Consider the following 18,449-nt stretch of genomic DNA (forward strand, 5'->3'; position numbering starts at 1 on the left):
GCCTATACCTGGTGCAGTGGGGAGGCCAGTACAGCAGGAGTGAAGTATGTAGGGAGGTTGACAGGAGAGAGGCATGTGGGAAAGAGCAGAGTTTGGAGCTGCGTCCAACCAGGAGGGGGTGACAGAGTAAGAGGAAGCGAAGTTGGAGGGCCATAGCAAAGGCCAGGGGTTTCGAAAGAGAGAGGAAGTAAATAAAAAAAGAGAGAAACCAGCAAAAGCACAGATCTGGCTGGGAGATTCAGTTGGCCTCACCTCAAAACCATCATCAACTAAGGGCAGATCATTGGAGTACTGCAGGAACTGAGCAATGTATGTCATGATGGACTTCTCATCAGGGTTACTGACATCAACGTCTGTGAAGAGGTTTTAAAAAGTGCATAAACTTTCAAAAACCATAAAAGAAGCATAAATACATTGAAATACATAAATACTTTTTCAAACTGAAAATGATGATCCCCTTGCAGAGGACATCCACATATACACATATATATATTATATATATATATATGTTTATAAATAAAAGCACCTGTTATTTTCATATACAAAGAGTCACTTATATTGTAGAAATAATATTTATATATAAAAACACTTTTTTGGGGGGAGCTACCTCATCCAGCATATTCAGGTTTAGCAAGCGAGTCGTTGAGAGGGTAAATTAATAAAATAAATATCTTGTTTTGTAGTTGCTTATTTTAAATTGTTTTGTTTTGTCATATCTTGAATCATGTTAAGTCATCTTGAGGCCACCTTAGAAGTGTGAACCACAGTACATGTCTTCAAACCAGTCCTTAGAAAGCAGAATTAAACTAAATACATACAAAAATGTATTACATTTAATCAATGCCTATTTTCCCTTTCAAATTTCTCAAAGATCCACATGCATCACATTGCAGATCCCAGTTTGGAAATACAGACTTCACAGCAGACTATTACCCATCAGCCTATAAAAAGTGTGGAATTGGAGGAGGACCGCAAGGACTGAGGGTGGCATTTGGGACTGGGACAAACTGGGATGCTGCTAGTGCTAATAGTTTTCACCTTCTGGCTCAAGCAGTCTGGGAATTCCAAGCTCCTTCTCAGCAAGGTGAAATGCTTTCTCCAGGTTTTCCAGGTGGCTGCTGGTCTGGGCTTGGGAGAGGTCCACCAGATCAGGTCTAAGGGAGCAGAGGATGGCCAGGAACACTTCACCACTCTTCCAGCTGGACTTAAAGTCCCTCACACTGGCTGAGCAACCAACTCTGGAGAAATCAAATATTTCGAGAAACAATTGGAGTGGCCATCAAACAGACTGTACAATTTGACCAAACTTTTAAAGTGCTTAAAATCATTAGCTAGATGAAGCTCACTTCTGGCACTGGTCCCGAACCCACAGGAGCAAAGCCTTCTTAGCAGACAGACGGAAGCGGTTGTGGAGCGGTGATGCTCCTCGAGGAACAGGACTACTACCTGGAGATCCAGGAAAAGAATCTAGACTGGACAGAGAGTCCAGGGAGGATGAACGGGATCCAAATGAGAGAGTGCTGGCTAGCTCTTCTATCTGTAGTAATGAGGAGAAGTGAGCATGTTTAATACAGATGTATTGGCAAAAAGGAAATCAGGAAAACATTCATTTATGCAGTAGATTTTGGATCACTTTTCCATAAAAATATGCATATAATATACATCATCATTGATATGTACAGTACTGTTCAAAAGTTTGGGGTCAGTAACATTTCATTTTATTGAACGAAATTGATACATTTATTCAGCAAGGACAAATAAATTGATCAAAACACTAGACATTTATACATTTACAAAAGATTTCAAATAAATGTTGTTCTTTTTAACTTTCTCTTCGTCAAATTATAACATTTTTCACAAAAATATTAGGCAGCACAAGCGTTTTCATTCAACATTGATCATAATAATAAGAAATGTTTCTTGAGCAGCAAATCAGCATATTAGAATGATTTCTGAAGGATCATGTGACACTGAAGACTGGGGTAAATGATGCTGAAAATTCAGCTTTCCCATTACTGGAATAAATTACATTTAAGTGAAAGTTACGTGTACCGAAGTATGTTGCCCCATACTCAGAATTTGTGCTCTGCATTTCACCCATCCAAGTGCGCACACACACAGCAGTGAGTATTGAATACACACACACACCTGGAGCAATGGGCATCCATTTTTTGCTGCGGCACCCAGGGAGCGATTGTCAGACTCTCTAACCATTAGGCCACACCTTTTACATTTTCTCAAAATATATTTAAAATATAATAAAAAGTGAAAAGTTATTAAATTGTAATACTATTTGTGATAATATTACAGTTTTACTGTCTTTTTGATTAAATAAATGCATTTCTGAGCATAAAGAGACTTCTTTCAAAAACATTTAAGAAATCTAACCAACCCCAAACTTTTGAACTGTAGTGTATATAAATTATGACAAATTTTTCAATACATCATTTTTTCATACTGTACACACCCTTACTAAACTATAAGCACTATATGACTAAATAGAACCACTAAACTCATTCAAACCAAGTTCCCTGACATAAAATAATCTTCTGAAGAATACATAATACTATAGGTTTCCTCTATGCTGTATCATTATTTTTATGTTCTTTTCTCTTCTGGAGGAATCTCACATTTCAAAAAGTACAGCACCTCTCTGAACTCAAATGGTAAAGGTCTTAAAGTAAACAATGAAAAAACAGCTCAAGGCAAAGAAAGATGCATGTATATATGACATGCATGTTTTTGTAAAGACACATGGTTTCTTCATTTATTGTTATACGCACATGGCAGTGCAGGATGATGGTCCATATCAGACCCAGAATGATGGAAGGTTTCCCCTCGATGATGTCTGGGATGTTTATGTTCACCAGCTTGATCTGAGAGAACATAGACGGCTGTTTATCCCATTTGTATATGAATCTTAATGTCCAAACAGACAAAATCATCCTCAGTCATATGAGAATCACAAAAACCCTCTTACAGATTTATTCTTCAAGAAGTTCAAAGCGGTCTCGACATTGCCTCTCTGCTGAAACACACCATGACCCCGCTCACGCTTCTACAGAGAAACAAACAAACTCCATTGTATGCTAATCGTGACTGCATGCAAAACATTTCTATGATTCGCTGTAAATAAATACCTTCTTGGCGTAATCTCAGTGTTATGTCAGTGATATTTCGTAGCACTCACCATGCGTTGACCGCTCATCACCTCCAGTAGGTCAAGTAGTCGAGTCCCATCTCGAAGATCCGAGAACAGATCCTGGACAGCGGTTGGAGGGCTCCTCTGAAACACACATCAGCATTTTATCTTAAAGTGTTGATAGTGTTCACATGGCAATACATAGAGCATTTCTGATGTCAAGCTATGGTGGCAAAAGTAGAAAAGTAATAAAACCTTTGTAATATCTACTACTATCTTCTGTTGCAGAAGACTGATGTTAAACTCGGAGTAATGAGTTAATCTGATGTAAAATGATGCAACAGTCTGTAGCTGCTCGGCAGATCACTGGAGATCTCCACAGGTTATCACTTGCAGGAGGTTTAGAGCACCTGTGTTTAAAAAAAGCGGCCAAGTGGCAATGGATGGGCTACATGGCTCATGTTACAGCCTGTTGAAGTGCACCGCTGCCGTGGGGAAGCTATAAATAAATCAAGCTCCTTGCCATTTGCAAAGCTCAAAGGCAGATGGAGCAGAAAAGAACTTCCTTATCGACCAGTGAGTCAGCGATTCAGCCACGGCCTCAGTTTAACCCGATAACATAGACTTCACAGCCAGAGTCATTAACGTAAGTTATGAGTTGTTCTTGGGTTTACCTTGGAGAGCTGTGCATTGATCCAGTTTGTGAACGTCCTCTTCTGAATCTGTTCCTGTTCCACTGTTAAAAAAATATAATATCAGAAATTATTTATTCCTGGACCAAACTCACAAGTTGAAAAACAGTGTGTGTGTGTGTGTGTGTGTGTAGGAATAAGTATGAGAACATCGGCATAACTAGAATACATCCATGCACAAATATGTACACATCTTGCCAGAGAACAGCTTTGGGGCTTTCTGGTTTATATAGCACATCAAAAACACAGCATGTCTTAATACATAACTATTTATAAAGCAGAGAACATTGCATGACCACTGGAAACCTGGCTCGACTTACCGATCTCTGAGCCACCAACAGCCTCCACCTCAAACAAGGGTTTGAGAGACACCATATTCCTTTGTTTCTGTATGAAATTTTCCTTCATTAAGTGTTTCCCTGAAGACGCTGAGTCGGCTCAACCACCCACCCATCCCAGTTGGATTTCATTTAAACTTCCTCCCATGCTATTAAAGGTAGCCTGGCCCATTCCCTCATTATGATATAGATATAGATCAGATACGGGTCATTTTATATGCTATTTGTGCAGAAGCAGTATGTCTAAAATGCTTACAGCGGCGTGTCGGTGTATGCATTGGCAGTAGCAAGTTCCTGTACTTGCTCTGCAGCAGAAGCACTAATCTACAACAATAGCAATAATTCATAAAATCTGTTAGTTAGAACTAACTCAAACTGCTAACTTGTTGAAAGTAATTTATTCAAATGACATAAGTGTCATCATTGCACTAAAGAGAGAAACATGTGATGTCACTCAAACATGATTTCAGACAGACTGTCGTCATAGCAAACATTCGGCTGCCTGGAAACCATGCGCCAGTGAGCAGAGACTGTCTGAACTGAGTCGAGCAAACACTGCAATGCTTTTTATTGACAGAAATACTGACACACAGTAAACAGTTTGCTTCATAAAACAGCTAAAGTTGAACTGAGGAAACATGGTAAATGAATAATCATTCAGAAAAAAGAATAATACAGTAAAAAAAAAAAAATACAACTTTGTGTTCTCAATTGACGCCTGAGGTGTTAAATGTGAAAAGCTGCGAGTTTTCGGTGGGACTAACTGTTTGGCCAACCAATTGCAGACACGGAGAGTGTTCGGGAAACCAATCATTATTTTTGCAATGGGTTTCATGGAGTAGAAATTACATACTTTAACTGTAAAGTTAGTGTGTACTCACTATAATGTTTACTCAAGATGGTAATCAACAGGTTCTAGAAAAAGGAAAACGAGTTACTTAAGGCCAATTCATACCGCACCGAAAGACACGTTCGTCTGGATTTGTCGGATCAGTTGGTGTACCCCTGTCGGCGTTTGCTGGCATTTGTCGGGGTTTGTTTTCACCCGACTGAACATGTTCAATCGGAGTTAGTCGGGTTTTGGAATGTCTGAGCAGCGTGATGCAAACTCTGATGTACATACAGGCATGAAAATACCACAAACCTTATGAAAATCACATTCAAATCATACTATCATAATCATGTGTTTATTAGCTTCATGTTTCATGTGTCGAAACATTTCTCTGGGAAGTGAAAACAGACAGACAGCGCAGGAAGCCACTAATGGTCATCAGATCACATAAATCAGCGGATAATGCATATAAATTATGATTCTGTCTAGTAAATATTAAGCTTGTGTAAATATCAATATCATTATTTCACCAAGTATGCACACTTTTGGACTTAAAGCCCTAATGGGCTGTTCAGTGCAGCTATGTGAACACAAATAAACTGCAGCACACGTGAATGAATATGAATGTGTGTTATTCTATTCAAAATATCATACGTTACCGATTGATTATTTTGCACTCCTGACATAAATTAAGAAATTGTCACTGCAACCGAATTTGATCATAAACAGGACAAATAGTGTTTAATATAAACAAATAAGTTTAATATAAAATAAACTTTTCGGGCGAAAAATTACACAAAGAAATTCTGACTCAAAATTTGTCTCGGCCTGTTGTGTGAACATGACAGCTATTTTTACTGAAATTCTAAATCCAATGGCCAACTTGATTCTCTGTGTTTGTTAGTGTTTGTCTGTGCAGTGTGAAAAAGATAAACTTCTAGCACACCCTTTCAGAACATGTTTTTGTACGAAAGCTTAGTGAGTCAACAGTTTACAATGTATCCCGCCGCCTGGAATCCGCCCTAAACCTCAGAAAGAGGAGACAAATGTGAAGGAGACCATAGCACAAATAACAAAGCAAACAGTCTATCTTAGGTGGTGATCAGCGCATTTATGATGGGATAGATATTTTACCCAAAAGACATCGGAGAATCATTTCAGTAAATGACTCATTCATTTCAAATTATTTCCTTATGATTGATGTCAATGCTTATTCTCTTGATTTAATATACATCTTATATATGAAAATCAGCCCCACATCTTATCAAAGTTTGGTGTATATATGCAGTAAGCCGTACAGCCACAGTAGCCCAATTATTTCACTCTCTCTCTGTCTGTGTAACAGTGTGTGTGGGTGGTTGTGAGTCAGTCACCCCTTCATTTATGTGTGTGTTCGTTCAACAAGTTGATATATACATTGTTACACATTAAAAACAATTGCGGTGTTATGGTCTTTCCCATTCATTTCCTACGTTCGGTCAATTTTGACCGCAAACAGCAAAGGTGTGACTTTTTGTCCATTTTTTGTTTGTTTGTTTTTTCAGATAGCACATCTAACCAGACAGATTAAGAAAACCATTTTTTATAGAATAAAACACACAAACAAAACAAACACCAAAAAAGAGTTAAGACTGACCTTGTAAGAGCAAGTGTACATCATCAATGTCCAGCAGGACACCCCTCTCATCCTCAGCAGGAGCACATGTTTCTCCTCCTGATGCCATGACTGTTGTCTCGACACTCTCACACTCTCATTCCCACTGAAATGGTGAGGGGAAAAAACTAAATGATGATGTGCATTCATATACAGTATTCTGCTGTTATTATCATTAAAAACACTGCAATGAAATTAAAGGCACAGAAAGTAAGTTTCGCCACTAGAGGTCGCTTATTCAAAACAATAACAAAAGCCTAGCTTGATGACGCTGTGAATGAGAGTGGAATCATTGGAGTTGTCCTCTTCATCTCCAGAGAGGATGGAAAGCAGACGGGACTCAGGAAGAAATCATGTTCATGGATGAGCTAATGTATTCAAGTTTTATTAACGTACGTAACTGTCGTATAAAGTAGGGCAGGGCCGAGAGCCGTGGATGGTGGAACGAATTTTAATGAGAGACACCTGCACAGCACACTGGTCTCAAGTCCCATGGAGGAACTCCGGAAGGATATAAGAAGGAATGATTACAGTGAAGGGCGAGAGAGAACCAGACCTGGGACATCTTACACTGCTGTTTTTGCCAGTCAGTCGCTGTCGCTCCTTTAATGTTGATTTTACGATTTAAGTTACGCTGTTCCTGCCTCCTCCCCTGAACTTGAACTTTGTTACAGTTACGTTTGATCACTTAAATTCACATAATTTATTTAACTATGTTAACCACAAGTTCTGAATTACTAATCATACAGGTCAAACATGTACATGCAAAAATATGACGAATTAAAATTGTGGGGTAACGCAGTGCTGCTTGGTAAAAAAAAAAACTGTACTATTTTGTGTAGATCATTAAATCGTTACACTGCCATAGAAGCCTGTCCTTCGTCTGCAAACAATGCCTACAAACTCATTGGCTGATAAGGCAGGAAGGCAACTAGTCAGCTGCCTAAATTTTCAGGTCAGGCAGGTCATTTTTTTCAGGGTTGGAGCTAAACTCTGCAGGACAGCAGCTCTCCAGGACCGACATTGCGTACCCCTTATAGGTGTTAGAGTTAGGGTTAGTAGAATAATTTGACATGTAGTTGCAAAGTTACTTATAGTCAGTATAGAATATCTGTTAGGAAGCATCAAAATAGTGCAGATATTAAGCAGACAGTCCCCTAATACTCTGAGAGTTAGTTGACATGTAGTTGCAAAGTTATTTAGTGTTAATACAATTTCTAAAGTGGACCATTGGAATAAAGCTTAACCTGTTTCGAAAAGTGTCAAATGACTTCAACATTTGTCAGCAAAGACAACAGTAGTTTCATATTACACAGAGGTTGACCCATATAATAATGTATACACTGAAAATGCCAAAACCAAACATCTGAGGCGGTGTCTCAAATATTACATGGCAGTGATACAACAAAGAGCTTCGGCGAGTCTTGATTACACAAATAATTCTGATGGTACTGTGAATTAGGTTGAGGGAGAAGGGGCTTAAGAACAGATCAACAACATCAGCACAATGTACCAACATGAAGAAGGAAATCAAAGGAGGAAGTGTCCTGGGGAGATTAGGCTAATCATATCAAACCCACACATAATACTGGCTACCATTCAAGTCTAATAAATGAATACAGAACAGTTAGTTACTAAGTGAATTAAGGCAAAGGAAGTACATAAACAAACACAGACACACAGGAAGCCTGAGGGCTTATGACTTAATCTAAGCATTATCATTGCTGAAAGGCTACATTGACAAGTGTATAGGCAGGACGGGCTATACGCTTAAACATTCATACAAATGGTATTTTAAATTATTTTAATTGATTAGCTTTCAATTGTATCTTTTCATCCTGTTTTTATGACTGATAATAATAATCATCAGCATCATCATCTAATAATAATACTTATTATTATTATTATTTTAAAATTATTATTATTATTCAATATAATACATTTGTATTATGCTTATAAAATTACTATTATTATGAACTATAATATAATATAATAGTTATTTTAAATATTTCTAACACATTTTTGGCTGTAAGGGGGAAAAAAGTATGCACCACTTGACATTACCTCTATTGTTTCCTGTTAAACTCACACTTTTATATTTATAGAGAACCACCAGGTAGACCTGAATATTAAAGGGGTGGTTGATTATGATTTCCCTTTTCTAACTTTTTTTAGTGTGTAATGTTGCTGTTTGAGCATAAACAACATCTGCAAAGTTACAATGCTCAAAGTTCAAAGCAAAGGAAGATATTTGCTTTTAAAGAAGTTCCTTTTTAAGGAACAAACGGCTGGTAGGGACTACATGACATTACTCCCGGGTTAGTGACATCACAAACCCTAAAATTTACATAAACCCCGCCCCTGGAACACAATTTATAGATTATCAAGACAGAATATGCCAATCAATGACTAGAAGATAACTACACATAAACTAAATAAATTCATCAACCAACCATTCAGAAATGTCCTGTTGCTTCTACATGTTGTCACTTCTTCTTGAGTCTCTCCATCTTTGTCTGACTCCAGTTTGAACATAAAAGGCTAAAAGTTTTTGAAATTTTCAGTGCATGTCTGTGTGAGGTAAAAGGACACAAGCTCTTGAAGCTCCGCCCCCTGTGCAGGAGAAGCAGTTCATTTGCATTTAAAGGAACAGCCTCAAAAAGTGACAATTTTAACATGCTATATAAAAATATCTGTGGGGTATTTTGAGCTAAAACTTCACATACACACTCTGGGGACATCAGAGACTTATTTTACATCTTGTGAAAAGGGCATTTTACCACCCCTTTAAATAACCGATAACAGATTTGTTTTTTGAAAAATGGTCCAAACCAATCATCAATTATTGTCTAAAAAGCTTGATAATGGACCACAAAAAAAAAGCTTGCATGCTTGCAACAAAAGCTAGCGCATCCTTCATAAGAACTTTGAATGGGTTACTTGTAAGAATAACAGGTTGCCTATAGTGGCACAGTGAAGGACAGTCCTGAACACTCATGACCTGGTTAATAAATGTGAAAATTACTTAGTTCTTAGAAGGCACTGTCTGAATCACTCCTGATACAGTCACTCTTTCAGCGCACACACACGCACACACCTGTTGTTTCTGGATGAGATTCAGAGGTCACCATCTAAAACAACCAAAGAGGTGTGGAAACAGCAGCCTCACTCACTGCTGCCAATACTGACATCAAAAGGGCAAATGCAGCCTTGGGAATATGCAGACATTGTTACTGGTAACCCATGTATTTTTTTCCATATACGTGTCGTGCACACAGATGAACTGGGAGAGGAGAAAAAGAAAGGGCAAGATAGATGGACAGACCGGCGAGGAATCTGATGCTATTAATAGGATAGATTTATGACCTGTAAAAAGCATTCTGTGTCAGCCAATACTTGCACTGTAAGTCAAAATCTGCTTAAGAGGGTCATAATGGAACAATCAGTTTAAATGTATTTACAAATTTACAACAGGGTCTGCATTTTCATGGGTTCTTATAACAAAAGATTTTTGTTATAAGAGATAAAAAACAACAACTGTGCATCAAAAAACACTGCACAAAGTGATAAACGTCAATCCAAATGATAAACTTCACTGCATGGGTTAGTGAACTGAACATCGTTCAACGTGTGTTGGTTTCTGACAGGAACAGAAACTTGTACGTTCTATTTGAATGGACATTGTTTTATGCACATTTTTTTATGCACAAACTACGCATTCTGATTCTGACATTCCCAATTTAAATATTTTCAATAATATTCTATTCTTGACTGATCTTTTTTGCATGATTTTGGCAATAGATTAACTGTTTAATTAGTGATCTTGAGATGAGTCCCTGTACTCATATGCTGATGTAAGATTTGGAAAGTTGTTTATTAAAAGATTAAGGCATTTATCAAAGTTTGATCATATATTTAATTTCCCAATAAAAGATGACCAATTTGTTACATTTAATTACTGTTATGGGAGTCCATTATTCTATTTTTGGAGCTTTGGTGTGCCGACTTTCTTCTTTTTTTTCCTGTGTTTTAATAATTTCCTTTATCGAGCAATGAGTATAAATCAGCATAACTTGAAGGAAGTCAAGCAAAAACAGTAGGCTATACGACTGACTTTAGTATTTTAATATAAATATTTTTATATTAATATAAATATTAGATTATGTTTTAATATATATTCTAAATAATTCAATATAATATTTTTGAATGTAAAGTCAAATACAAAACAACAAAACAAAATAATAAACCACTCATAATGGTACTAAAATAGACATTCTCTTTATGGAAAATTGTTATACTTTTGATTTTTGTGTAAAATATGACCCAGAAATGTTCTTGACAGGCTTAGTGAGACGTGCCAATTAAAAGTCCTTATGTTCAGTCAAACAAATGGCATATACGTGCTAATTAAATTTTAATTCCATTAATGAACTACAGAGCTGAGTTATACATGAGTGACTGCACAGCTGTATTGGGGTCTCGTAAATGCAACAATGTGCAGTGTCATAGGATGACATACACACTCGACTTTGAGTGAAACTGTATCAGATGACACTGCCTGTGGTGGTATTATTATTGCAAGGACACTGTTTCCAATGTGACACTCTTTCAAAGGTGGCTTCAGTTCAGTTTCACACAACAACTAAACACACATTTCTGGGCCATAATGCAAAAGCAGAAATCCTGCTTGTGCACCCTAACATCTATGACATCCAGCTAAATAGTGGAACAGCAAGACCAGACAAAGCCTCATACTGAAAAGACATGTTAGGTGCGGTGTAATACAGGCATGGGTGGGGATGGCATTGATAATAACAGTTAAAAAGAATCATATTACTTAGACACAAGGAAAGTGCTGTTAAACTCATGCCCCAGCAAAAATAATAATACAGGTTATCATCAGACTGCCATGCAGTCAATGTGAAAAAAGGAGAAAATGAGCACAAAAACACTACAGTTTAACATTGGAAGGCACCCTTAGTCCATTAATGTGAAACTAATGACAACCTGTAGGCTATGCTCTAGTTTAATTGTATTAGATAATTAACGTTGCAACTTGCACTGTCAGGCAAAATACAAGTCGCCTCTCACGTCTGCATAGTAAAAACTTTTGCATAAAATTAAATAATAATTCTTTTTTTTAAAGAAGAACTATTCAAACCATGAGATGTGAAAACCTCAATGAACTGAAGTTGTGGTTAATTTGAACGAATTACCTGACAGTAAAGGTAGACTGGCACATATGGCCGTCCAACCGTTCATTTAATATAATGTTTTGCGAACTTACAGTGAATGAACGCTGTTTGCTGTCTCAAGTTGTTGACGATTCCTCTCAATTATTACTCAAATAGCACATCTGGAAAAATTGGAAATCGAAATGAAAACACACGCTGAGCGCGGCGTCGCGGCAATGGTTTGTTTGAAGAGTTTCAACTCCGCCTTTCAATCCTCTCGAACTTGAAGTAGAACACAGCACACACCTTTCTGAGCCATACGAAGTTCAAATCATTTTAAAGAGTCGGCTCGTCCGAACGGTTCGTTTCAATGAACGGGTTCAAAAAGAAGAACTGTTTGAATCATCACTTGTGTGAGCGTAGGTGTTCTGGTTTTTGTGTTCTTTAAATGTTAGCTGTCATGCTGTTTAGCATTGTATTATTTGTATGTGTGTTGTTGTTTGTGATTTCAGCATTTCACTAGTTTTAACTCTCGAAGATAACGTTTTTGCATTATGGTTCATAAAAATGAACCGATATTTTAATCATTAATTCGCAAAATAGAATAGGATCATGTAAACTATTTTGAAACACTAGGCTTGCTCTTATTATTTGGTCATCTGAGAACTGACAAGTCTTTATTAATGACTGATTAAATATGCTACTAAACTGATGTTTGCCTCCACTTGGGTATGAACCATGGCGTCGACAACTGTAATCTGACTGCATTATTAGCCCACTAAAACACTATTACAAAGTTATATACAATGTGTGCGGAAACCAGCCTAACCAAACAATTGCATTATGAGAGAAGACACTGTTCGTTCAGTGTGTGTGTGTGTGTGTGGAGCCCCCTGTTGTCACTCTATAGGGATGCAAAACAGTGCATAATATTGACTTGATGATGCATGCATTTATGACCAGCAGATGGTAGCCTATGATATGACCTGCAGTCATATCAATGAAACTGATAGAGAAAAATAGATTATTAAAAAAAAAAAAAAAATGTTATGTGTGTTAACTAGGTTTGGCAACTGTTACAGCCTATATTGACCCAGAATCATATGAGGGAGTCTATATAAATGAGAAAGATATGCCACTCCTGTGACTTTGTATGCGGTTTTCTCTATTTCACTGATTAATATCGACATATTCCCTAACAGATGTCATAATTCCCTAACATCTTTCTCATTTCAATTTTAAAGTCAGCATGAAACGGAAGTTGCAATAGTTTTTCTCTAAAGACCTTATATGCACCCGAGAAACAAGCGTGCAGCCATCTTTAGAATTTTGTTATTGAACTTCTGTTTTTGGGGTATCTCTGTATATTTCTATAGCATTGCTGTTGAAGAGAAATTAGCTGGTGAAGTGGATTTACATTTACTTATTGTAGAGTTAAAGATATAGTTCACCCAAAAATTTAAATTCTGTCATCATTTAGCCTACTCACCCTCAAGTTGTTTCAAACCTGTATGAATTTATTTATATGGAAGAATACAGCCTATGGAAGTCATCAACTGTTTGGTTACTGAAATTCTTCAAAATATATTTTTTATACATGCATATTAAAGATAGCAAAATCTCTATCGACTGGCGCTTTATATTGTTACCATACCATATACAGTATATTCACCCAGCCCAGCTGTCAGATCACATGATGCATTGGAACTAATAAAAAAAAATTATGTGTAGGTTTTCAACCTAAGAAATCCATGTAGTACTTGCATGTTTTCTTCTCCACATCTACATTCTGTTGTGCAGAATACTTCTTGAATGTATTAAGAGCTTACATAATGTATTTTCAACAAATATCCTTTGTTGATGTGTTAATAAAGTGATGTTTCCATTGGTTCAACTGTTTATGTTGACTAATGTCACAGCATAAAAAGATTTTTAGAATTACAACATAAAAATATCAGTTAAATATGCAATAAACAACAGTGCCACAATTAATTTTTAGTTATTCACAGTAGAAGAACAAACACAACAATGTGCTATGTTTATTTTGTTTATTTTATTTTATTTATTGCACTTGTAAATAATTCCCTGTGCCTGAAGATTGTTTTCTGGACCCCATCTGCCACCTCTAGTGACCCTGGGTCTGTCAATCCTGTTTGGATCACAGGATCCTCTGAGCTTTGGTACAGGGTCTGTCGAGACAAGGAGCTGAGGGACTGGGATGACCTTAGGCACCAGCTCTGGGATTGAAATGGCAAAGACAGGGACCAGAACAGATTCAGAAGAAACATCACTTTAACCTCTCAAGTCAGCTACCAGTCACAAAGCTGACTAAACAGATTTAACTGCGTGGCAACTCAGTTTTCATGTCCTATGCAGTGATCTGAAACTAAAACATAAACATGCTTTATCAACACATTAAAAAAACAGCATTTAAAGACATATGCATTAAAATGAGGCAACGTTCTTAACATAGGAAAACATATTTTATACAGTATAAACATACTTCTCATTGATGACGTGTATGTTGATTACATTGCATTCTGGTAATGTGACTGATTATCAGGCAAAACCAATAAAAACCAGTCATGGCAGTGCACATGCTCCAGATGAAGCCTGTGATCTGGATGACGCTGCAGACAAGCCTGCATGAAATTGCAGCATTCTGTGCAAAAAGATGGGAGAAATGTGATTATTATACCTTAAACTGTACACGTGCTATCTTTAAACATTTGTTCTTTGATTAACATCTCACCTTGTGAGACAACAAATCTGGACCAGTCGTTATTGATGAGGTGGTACACTTCGTTGGCTGTTGGAAAATGTCCAAGGATCATTCTCACGAGGAGCACCCCTAGTGAAAACACTGTCGCGGGTTTTGCATGGTACCTGCCCGTGTCAAAATACTCTGGGGGGAAGTATGGCATTGTGCCTGGAGGAAAGAGATTTTATCTGATGTTTATAACACAAGCATTTGAATGAGTAAATTCATTTGCTAGCAAAAGCGGTGCATGATACATACCACAGTAGGAGTCATAGGCAGAATCCTTCATGAGGTCCGCACAACTGAAGTCGATTAATTTGACCTCCAGCGTGCTCGGGTTCACAAGCAGGTTTTCTAACTTGATGTCGCGATGGAAGACGCCCCGATAACAGCAAACGTTAGCAGCGTAATTAACCTGCTGCATAATGTGCCGTGCTGTGAGCTCATCAAGGACACCTCTGTTTAGTTTCAGGAATGTACCCATATCCATGCTAGGTAAGGGGCGCTCCATGACCATGATGTAGCGTTCTGGGTCGTCCTGCCAGTCCAGCACCTGAATTATATTCCGGCAGCTGGGATCCCTATTGGCGATAACTGCCAAGGCGATCTCTAAAGGAAGGGGTTTGGGGTAAAAAGGCTGAAAGAAAGAAAATATGATGGTTCATTTCACAAATAAGGACTTAGCAAAGGCAGTTTGCCTATTGAAAAATAATTTAACTATGATTAACATGAATATAAGATGTTATAAATTGAAAACAGTGAATGAGAAGAGAAAATAAGAGAGCGCAGTCTACTTACAGTGCTGATGTGTGTCGTACGTGGTGTCTTTCGGACACATTTCACAGCCACCTGATTAAAAAAAGGAAAAGAAAAAACATTAACAATTCACTTGTTGAGAGAGGCGATTCCATTTCAGTCATAAATCCTGAACAAACGTTTGGTGAATATAAATACCGAGAAGAAATTTAAAAGCAAGCATGTTTGGTCAGTCTGAAAGTTTAAACAGGCGGAGTTCTCTAAACAATGAACATAAGATACATTAAAGGGGTTGCTATAAAAAAGTGTAAGTAAAAAAACCTTAAGACCATCCTTGATGCGAATTCCTTTCCGCACAGAGCCAAATCCACCTTTACCCAGCTTGTCACCGAAATTGTACCGCCAGAAAATGTTATCTATTAAAAGTAAAGTAAAAGTAGTTGACATAGCAGTAGTTGAGCTAAATGGCGAATAAAATTATGCAAACTTAAATGTTACAGCTGTTTTGGGTTATGGCAGTAAACTTACCCTTGTTCGGGTTTTCTGTTGAAACTGCTGCTGGACTCACTGCACAGTCAATGCCCTCATCTGCTTTGGGACTCACTGCAGGTTGCAGAACTTCTTGCTCCAGCTGGGCCTCAGCATTGTGGAGGGCTTCAGAGATACTGGTTGGAGCTTCCCGAATATCTGAAATGCAGATAAAACAAACTTACAAAATACTGCGACCCATATTAGAGGGTTTCTTAATTTTGGGGCACTTTTTACTTGATACAAAAAAAAAACTTCTCTAAACGATGTAAATCGATTTGTTTCTGAATTAAAATTCTCAAATACTGACCGGTTTGGTAACCATCATCAGATAAAAAAACCCTACAATTTAATTTAATTTCTGATCTTTAATAAATAGTCACTCTAAAATGTTCATGACAATGATTAGTGTACTACTGTATAGGTCGATGCATGGGGACACATTTTTTTTTGGGAGGGGGGGGGGGGGGGGGGCTATCATAGATGCAAACATAATAGTAAAGAGACTTAAATCAATAACATGGTAATGTGATTTTACCATCAATATGGCTCTGGGATGTTCCCGCCACAGTACTCTGGCATAATTTCTCAGTCTCCTCTCTCCCTGCCTCCCTTCCATAATCTACTTCACTAGCCTCAGCGAGCATCTCATCAAGCCGATGGGAATGTTTTTCCTCCGTGATGGGGGCGACTTTGAGTACATGCTCCCTATCTGACGCTGCACTTGGACGACAAATTGCCAGTTCCATGATAACACAGTTGTATCGTTAACACCGTACTTTGCTATCAGATTTCTCGAACCTACAAAACCAATGAGCAAGTGAGTTTAGCGACTTTATAGCTTACTCTCGCGCGCGACTGTCACATAATTCTGTTCGTGACGTCAGAAGGGCTCATGCAGAAGTGAAAGTTTTCAAAAAATAACAAAATCATTGTCTTGTGGTCTTTCGGAATGATAACAATTATATACTCAGTTTAAGGTGAAGTGAAGTGTCATTCTCACCCAGGCCACAGAGAGGCAGTAATAGCCACCGCACAACTTTCCAACAGGGATTTGGGAAAAGAAAAATCCGTAAAGGTCGTAAAAAGAGAGTTGTAAAAGACTTGCTCTATTTAAAAGTACATTTCACCTTTCAGTTATTTAATAAACAGTCTAAATTATATATATTATAAATATATTATATTATAAAAATATATTTTCGTTGACGTCGACATCCAAACCTGTGTAGGCTAAGTAACGCTATCAGAGTAGCTATAGCCTATCTGTGACGGTAAGATTTTTGCTTTTTTAGTTTTTAATAAAATATTGATGCATGGACATTCATCTAGAGAGCTACTGCTAGAGTCGTAAACAGTTTCTAAAATAGAATCGTCGCGTGTCGCTGGCTGGTTAGGACAAAAACTCAAATTAACATGGAAAAGATACCTTTTATCGCGTGTCGCGTCGTGTGTAGTTAGGACACGGTGTTATTCTTTGTGACCCTCCTTGTGTTATTGTTTTTCTGTGTATTTCACTCACACACATCAAACTTTTTTTTTTACAGGTTTGATAGGCTTGTATTATTTTGACAGGTTTCCCAATGCAGGCAAATCCTCTTTGCTGACTGCCTTGTCTCATGCTAAACCAAAGATTGCCAGCTATTCCTGTGAGTACTGAAAATCAGTAACAAATTAGTTAAACCAACGTAGTGAAAAGTTGAACCATCCATCCATCCATCGAACCACCCATCCATCCATCCATTCATAAAATCCATTCATCAGCCAATTCTGTTCATATTTACCAGGGGTGGCATTAATTCTGACCACAACTGTATATTGCTGTTTTTACAATTCTTTCCCCTTCCCAGAATGAGTTGCAGAAGTAATTTTCTCTGAAGGTTTCAGTAGCAGACTTACCAGGACTCATTGAAGGTGCTCACGTGAATAATGGCATGGGACACAAGTTTCTCAAGCATGTGGAAAGAACCAAGCAGCTCATGTTTGTGGACTGCGTTCAGTCTGTTATGTTGTGAACTTACTGTTAAGTACTGGGAGAGTTTTATAGTAATCTCATGTTCTGATGTTTCAGGTCGATGTCTGTGGGTTTCAGCTAGCTGGTAACACCCCGTTTAGGTCTGCATTTAAAACTGTACTGCTTTTAACCAAGGTAAAATGTATACTATATATTCCTAAGTTTGGGGGTTAAAAAAAGAAAAGAAAAAAAAAAGCTTTTATCCGGCAAGAATGCATTAAATTGATCAAAAGCAATAAAGACATTTATAATACAAAAGATTGCTATTTCAAATAAATGCTGTTCTTTTGATCTTTCTTTTCATGAAAGAATCCTATATAAATAGGCAGCACAACTGTTTTCAACACTTAAAATAATATTCTTGAGCGTCAAATAAGCAAATAATAGCTGCTGAAAATTTAGCTTTCTTATTACAGAAATAAATTACATTATCAAATACTTTTAAAAAGTAGTGCGCAGTTACACACACACACACACACACACACGGAGAACCAGGAAGGTAGGGATTATTGGAAGCAAACAAGCTATTTAGGGATTATTATATAGGTAATATCATGAATA

General features: G+C 37.5%; 3 protein-coding genes across 9 annotated transcripts in view; 1 reads left to right on the forward strand and 2 right to left on the reverse strand.

Annotated features, from left to right (window-relative positions):
- syne2a (spectrin repeat containing, nuclear envelope 2a) overlaps positions 1-12,122 on the reverse strand; it is an 89,328-nt gene extending 77,206 nt beyond the window's left edge. For 5 of the 6 annotated variants that reach the window (XM_079583877.1, XM_079583878.1, XM_079583880.1 and 2 more), the window contains exons 1-10: positions 11,946-12,079; positions 6,641-6,764; positions 3,817-3,878; positions 3,191-3,286; positions 2,981-3,058; positions 2,784-2,876; positions 1,347-1,537; positions 1,039-1,238; positions 253-353; positions 9-98 (exon numbers count right to left, since the gene is read on the reverse strand). In XM_079583877.1, coding sequence (XP_079440003.1) covers positions 9-98; positions 253-353; positions 1,039-1,238; positions 1,347-1,537; positions 2,784-2,876; positions 2,981-3,058; positions 3,191-3,286; positions 3,817-3,878; positions 6,641-6,728 — 999 coding nt within the window. In that variant the 5' untranslated portion in view covers positions 6,729-6,764; positions 11,946-12,079. Of the gene's footprint in view, positions 1-8; positions 99-252; positions 354-1,038; positions 1,239-1,346; positions 1,538-2,783; positions 2,877-2,980; positions 3,059-3,190; positions 3,287-3,816; positions 3,879-6,640; positions 6,765-11,945 lie in introns of all 6 variants that reach the window. The other variant, XM_079583881.1, reaches the window with a different exon arrangement.
- A 1,777-nt stretch (positions 12,123-13,899) lies between these two features.
- LOC306983513 (serine/threonine-protein kinase pim-2-like) lies at positions 13,900-16,692 on the reverse strand. 2 transcript variants are annotated; one of them, XM_079583997.1, is made up of 8 exons: positions 16,416-16,691; positions 15,878-16,036; positions 15,671-15,765; positions 15,392-15,442; positions 14,852-15,230; positions 14,585-14,761; positions 14,336-14,494; positions 13,900-14,218 (listed from the first exon to the last, which is right to left on the reverse strand). In XM_079583997.1, the coding sequence occupies exons 1-7, from the start codon at positions 16,624-16,626 to the stop codon at positions 14,361-14,363; spliced, it is 1,206 nt and encodes a 401-aa protein (XP_079440123.1). In that variant the 5' UTR covers positions 16,627-16,691; the 3' UTR covers positions 13,900-14,218; positions 14,336-14,360. The 2 variants fall into 2 exon arrangements, with proteins under 2 accessions (XP_079440123.1, XP_079440124.1); XM_079583998.1 differs by having other exon boundaries at positions 13,974-14,069; positions 16,416-16,692.
- Positions 16,693-17,375: 683 nt separating this feature from the next.
- LOC307012618 (GTP-binding protein 10-like) lies at positions 17,376-18,011 on the forward strand (the record flags this gene model as incomplete). Its single annotated transcript, XM_079639500.1, has 3 exons — positions 17,376-17,527; positions 17,662-17,666; positions 17,762-18,011. Coding segments are annotated over 3 exons (285 nt in total), but the record flags the coding sequence as incomplete, so codon positions are not given.
- Between the last annotated feature and the right edge of the window lie 438 nt (positions 18,012-18,449).

The sequence above is a fragment of the Phoxinus phoxinus genome, assembly GCF_949152265.1.
Source record: "Phoxinus phoxinus genome assembly, chromosome: 16".
In the NCBI taxonomy this organism is placed as follows: domain Eukaryota; kingdom Metazoa; phylum Chordata; class Actinopteri; order Cypriniformes; family Leuciscidae; genus Phoxinus; species Phoxinus phoxinus.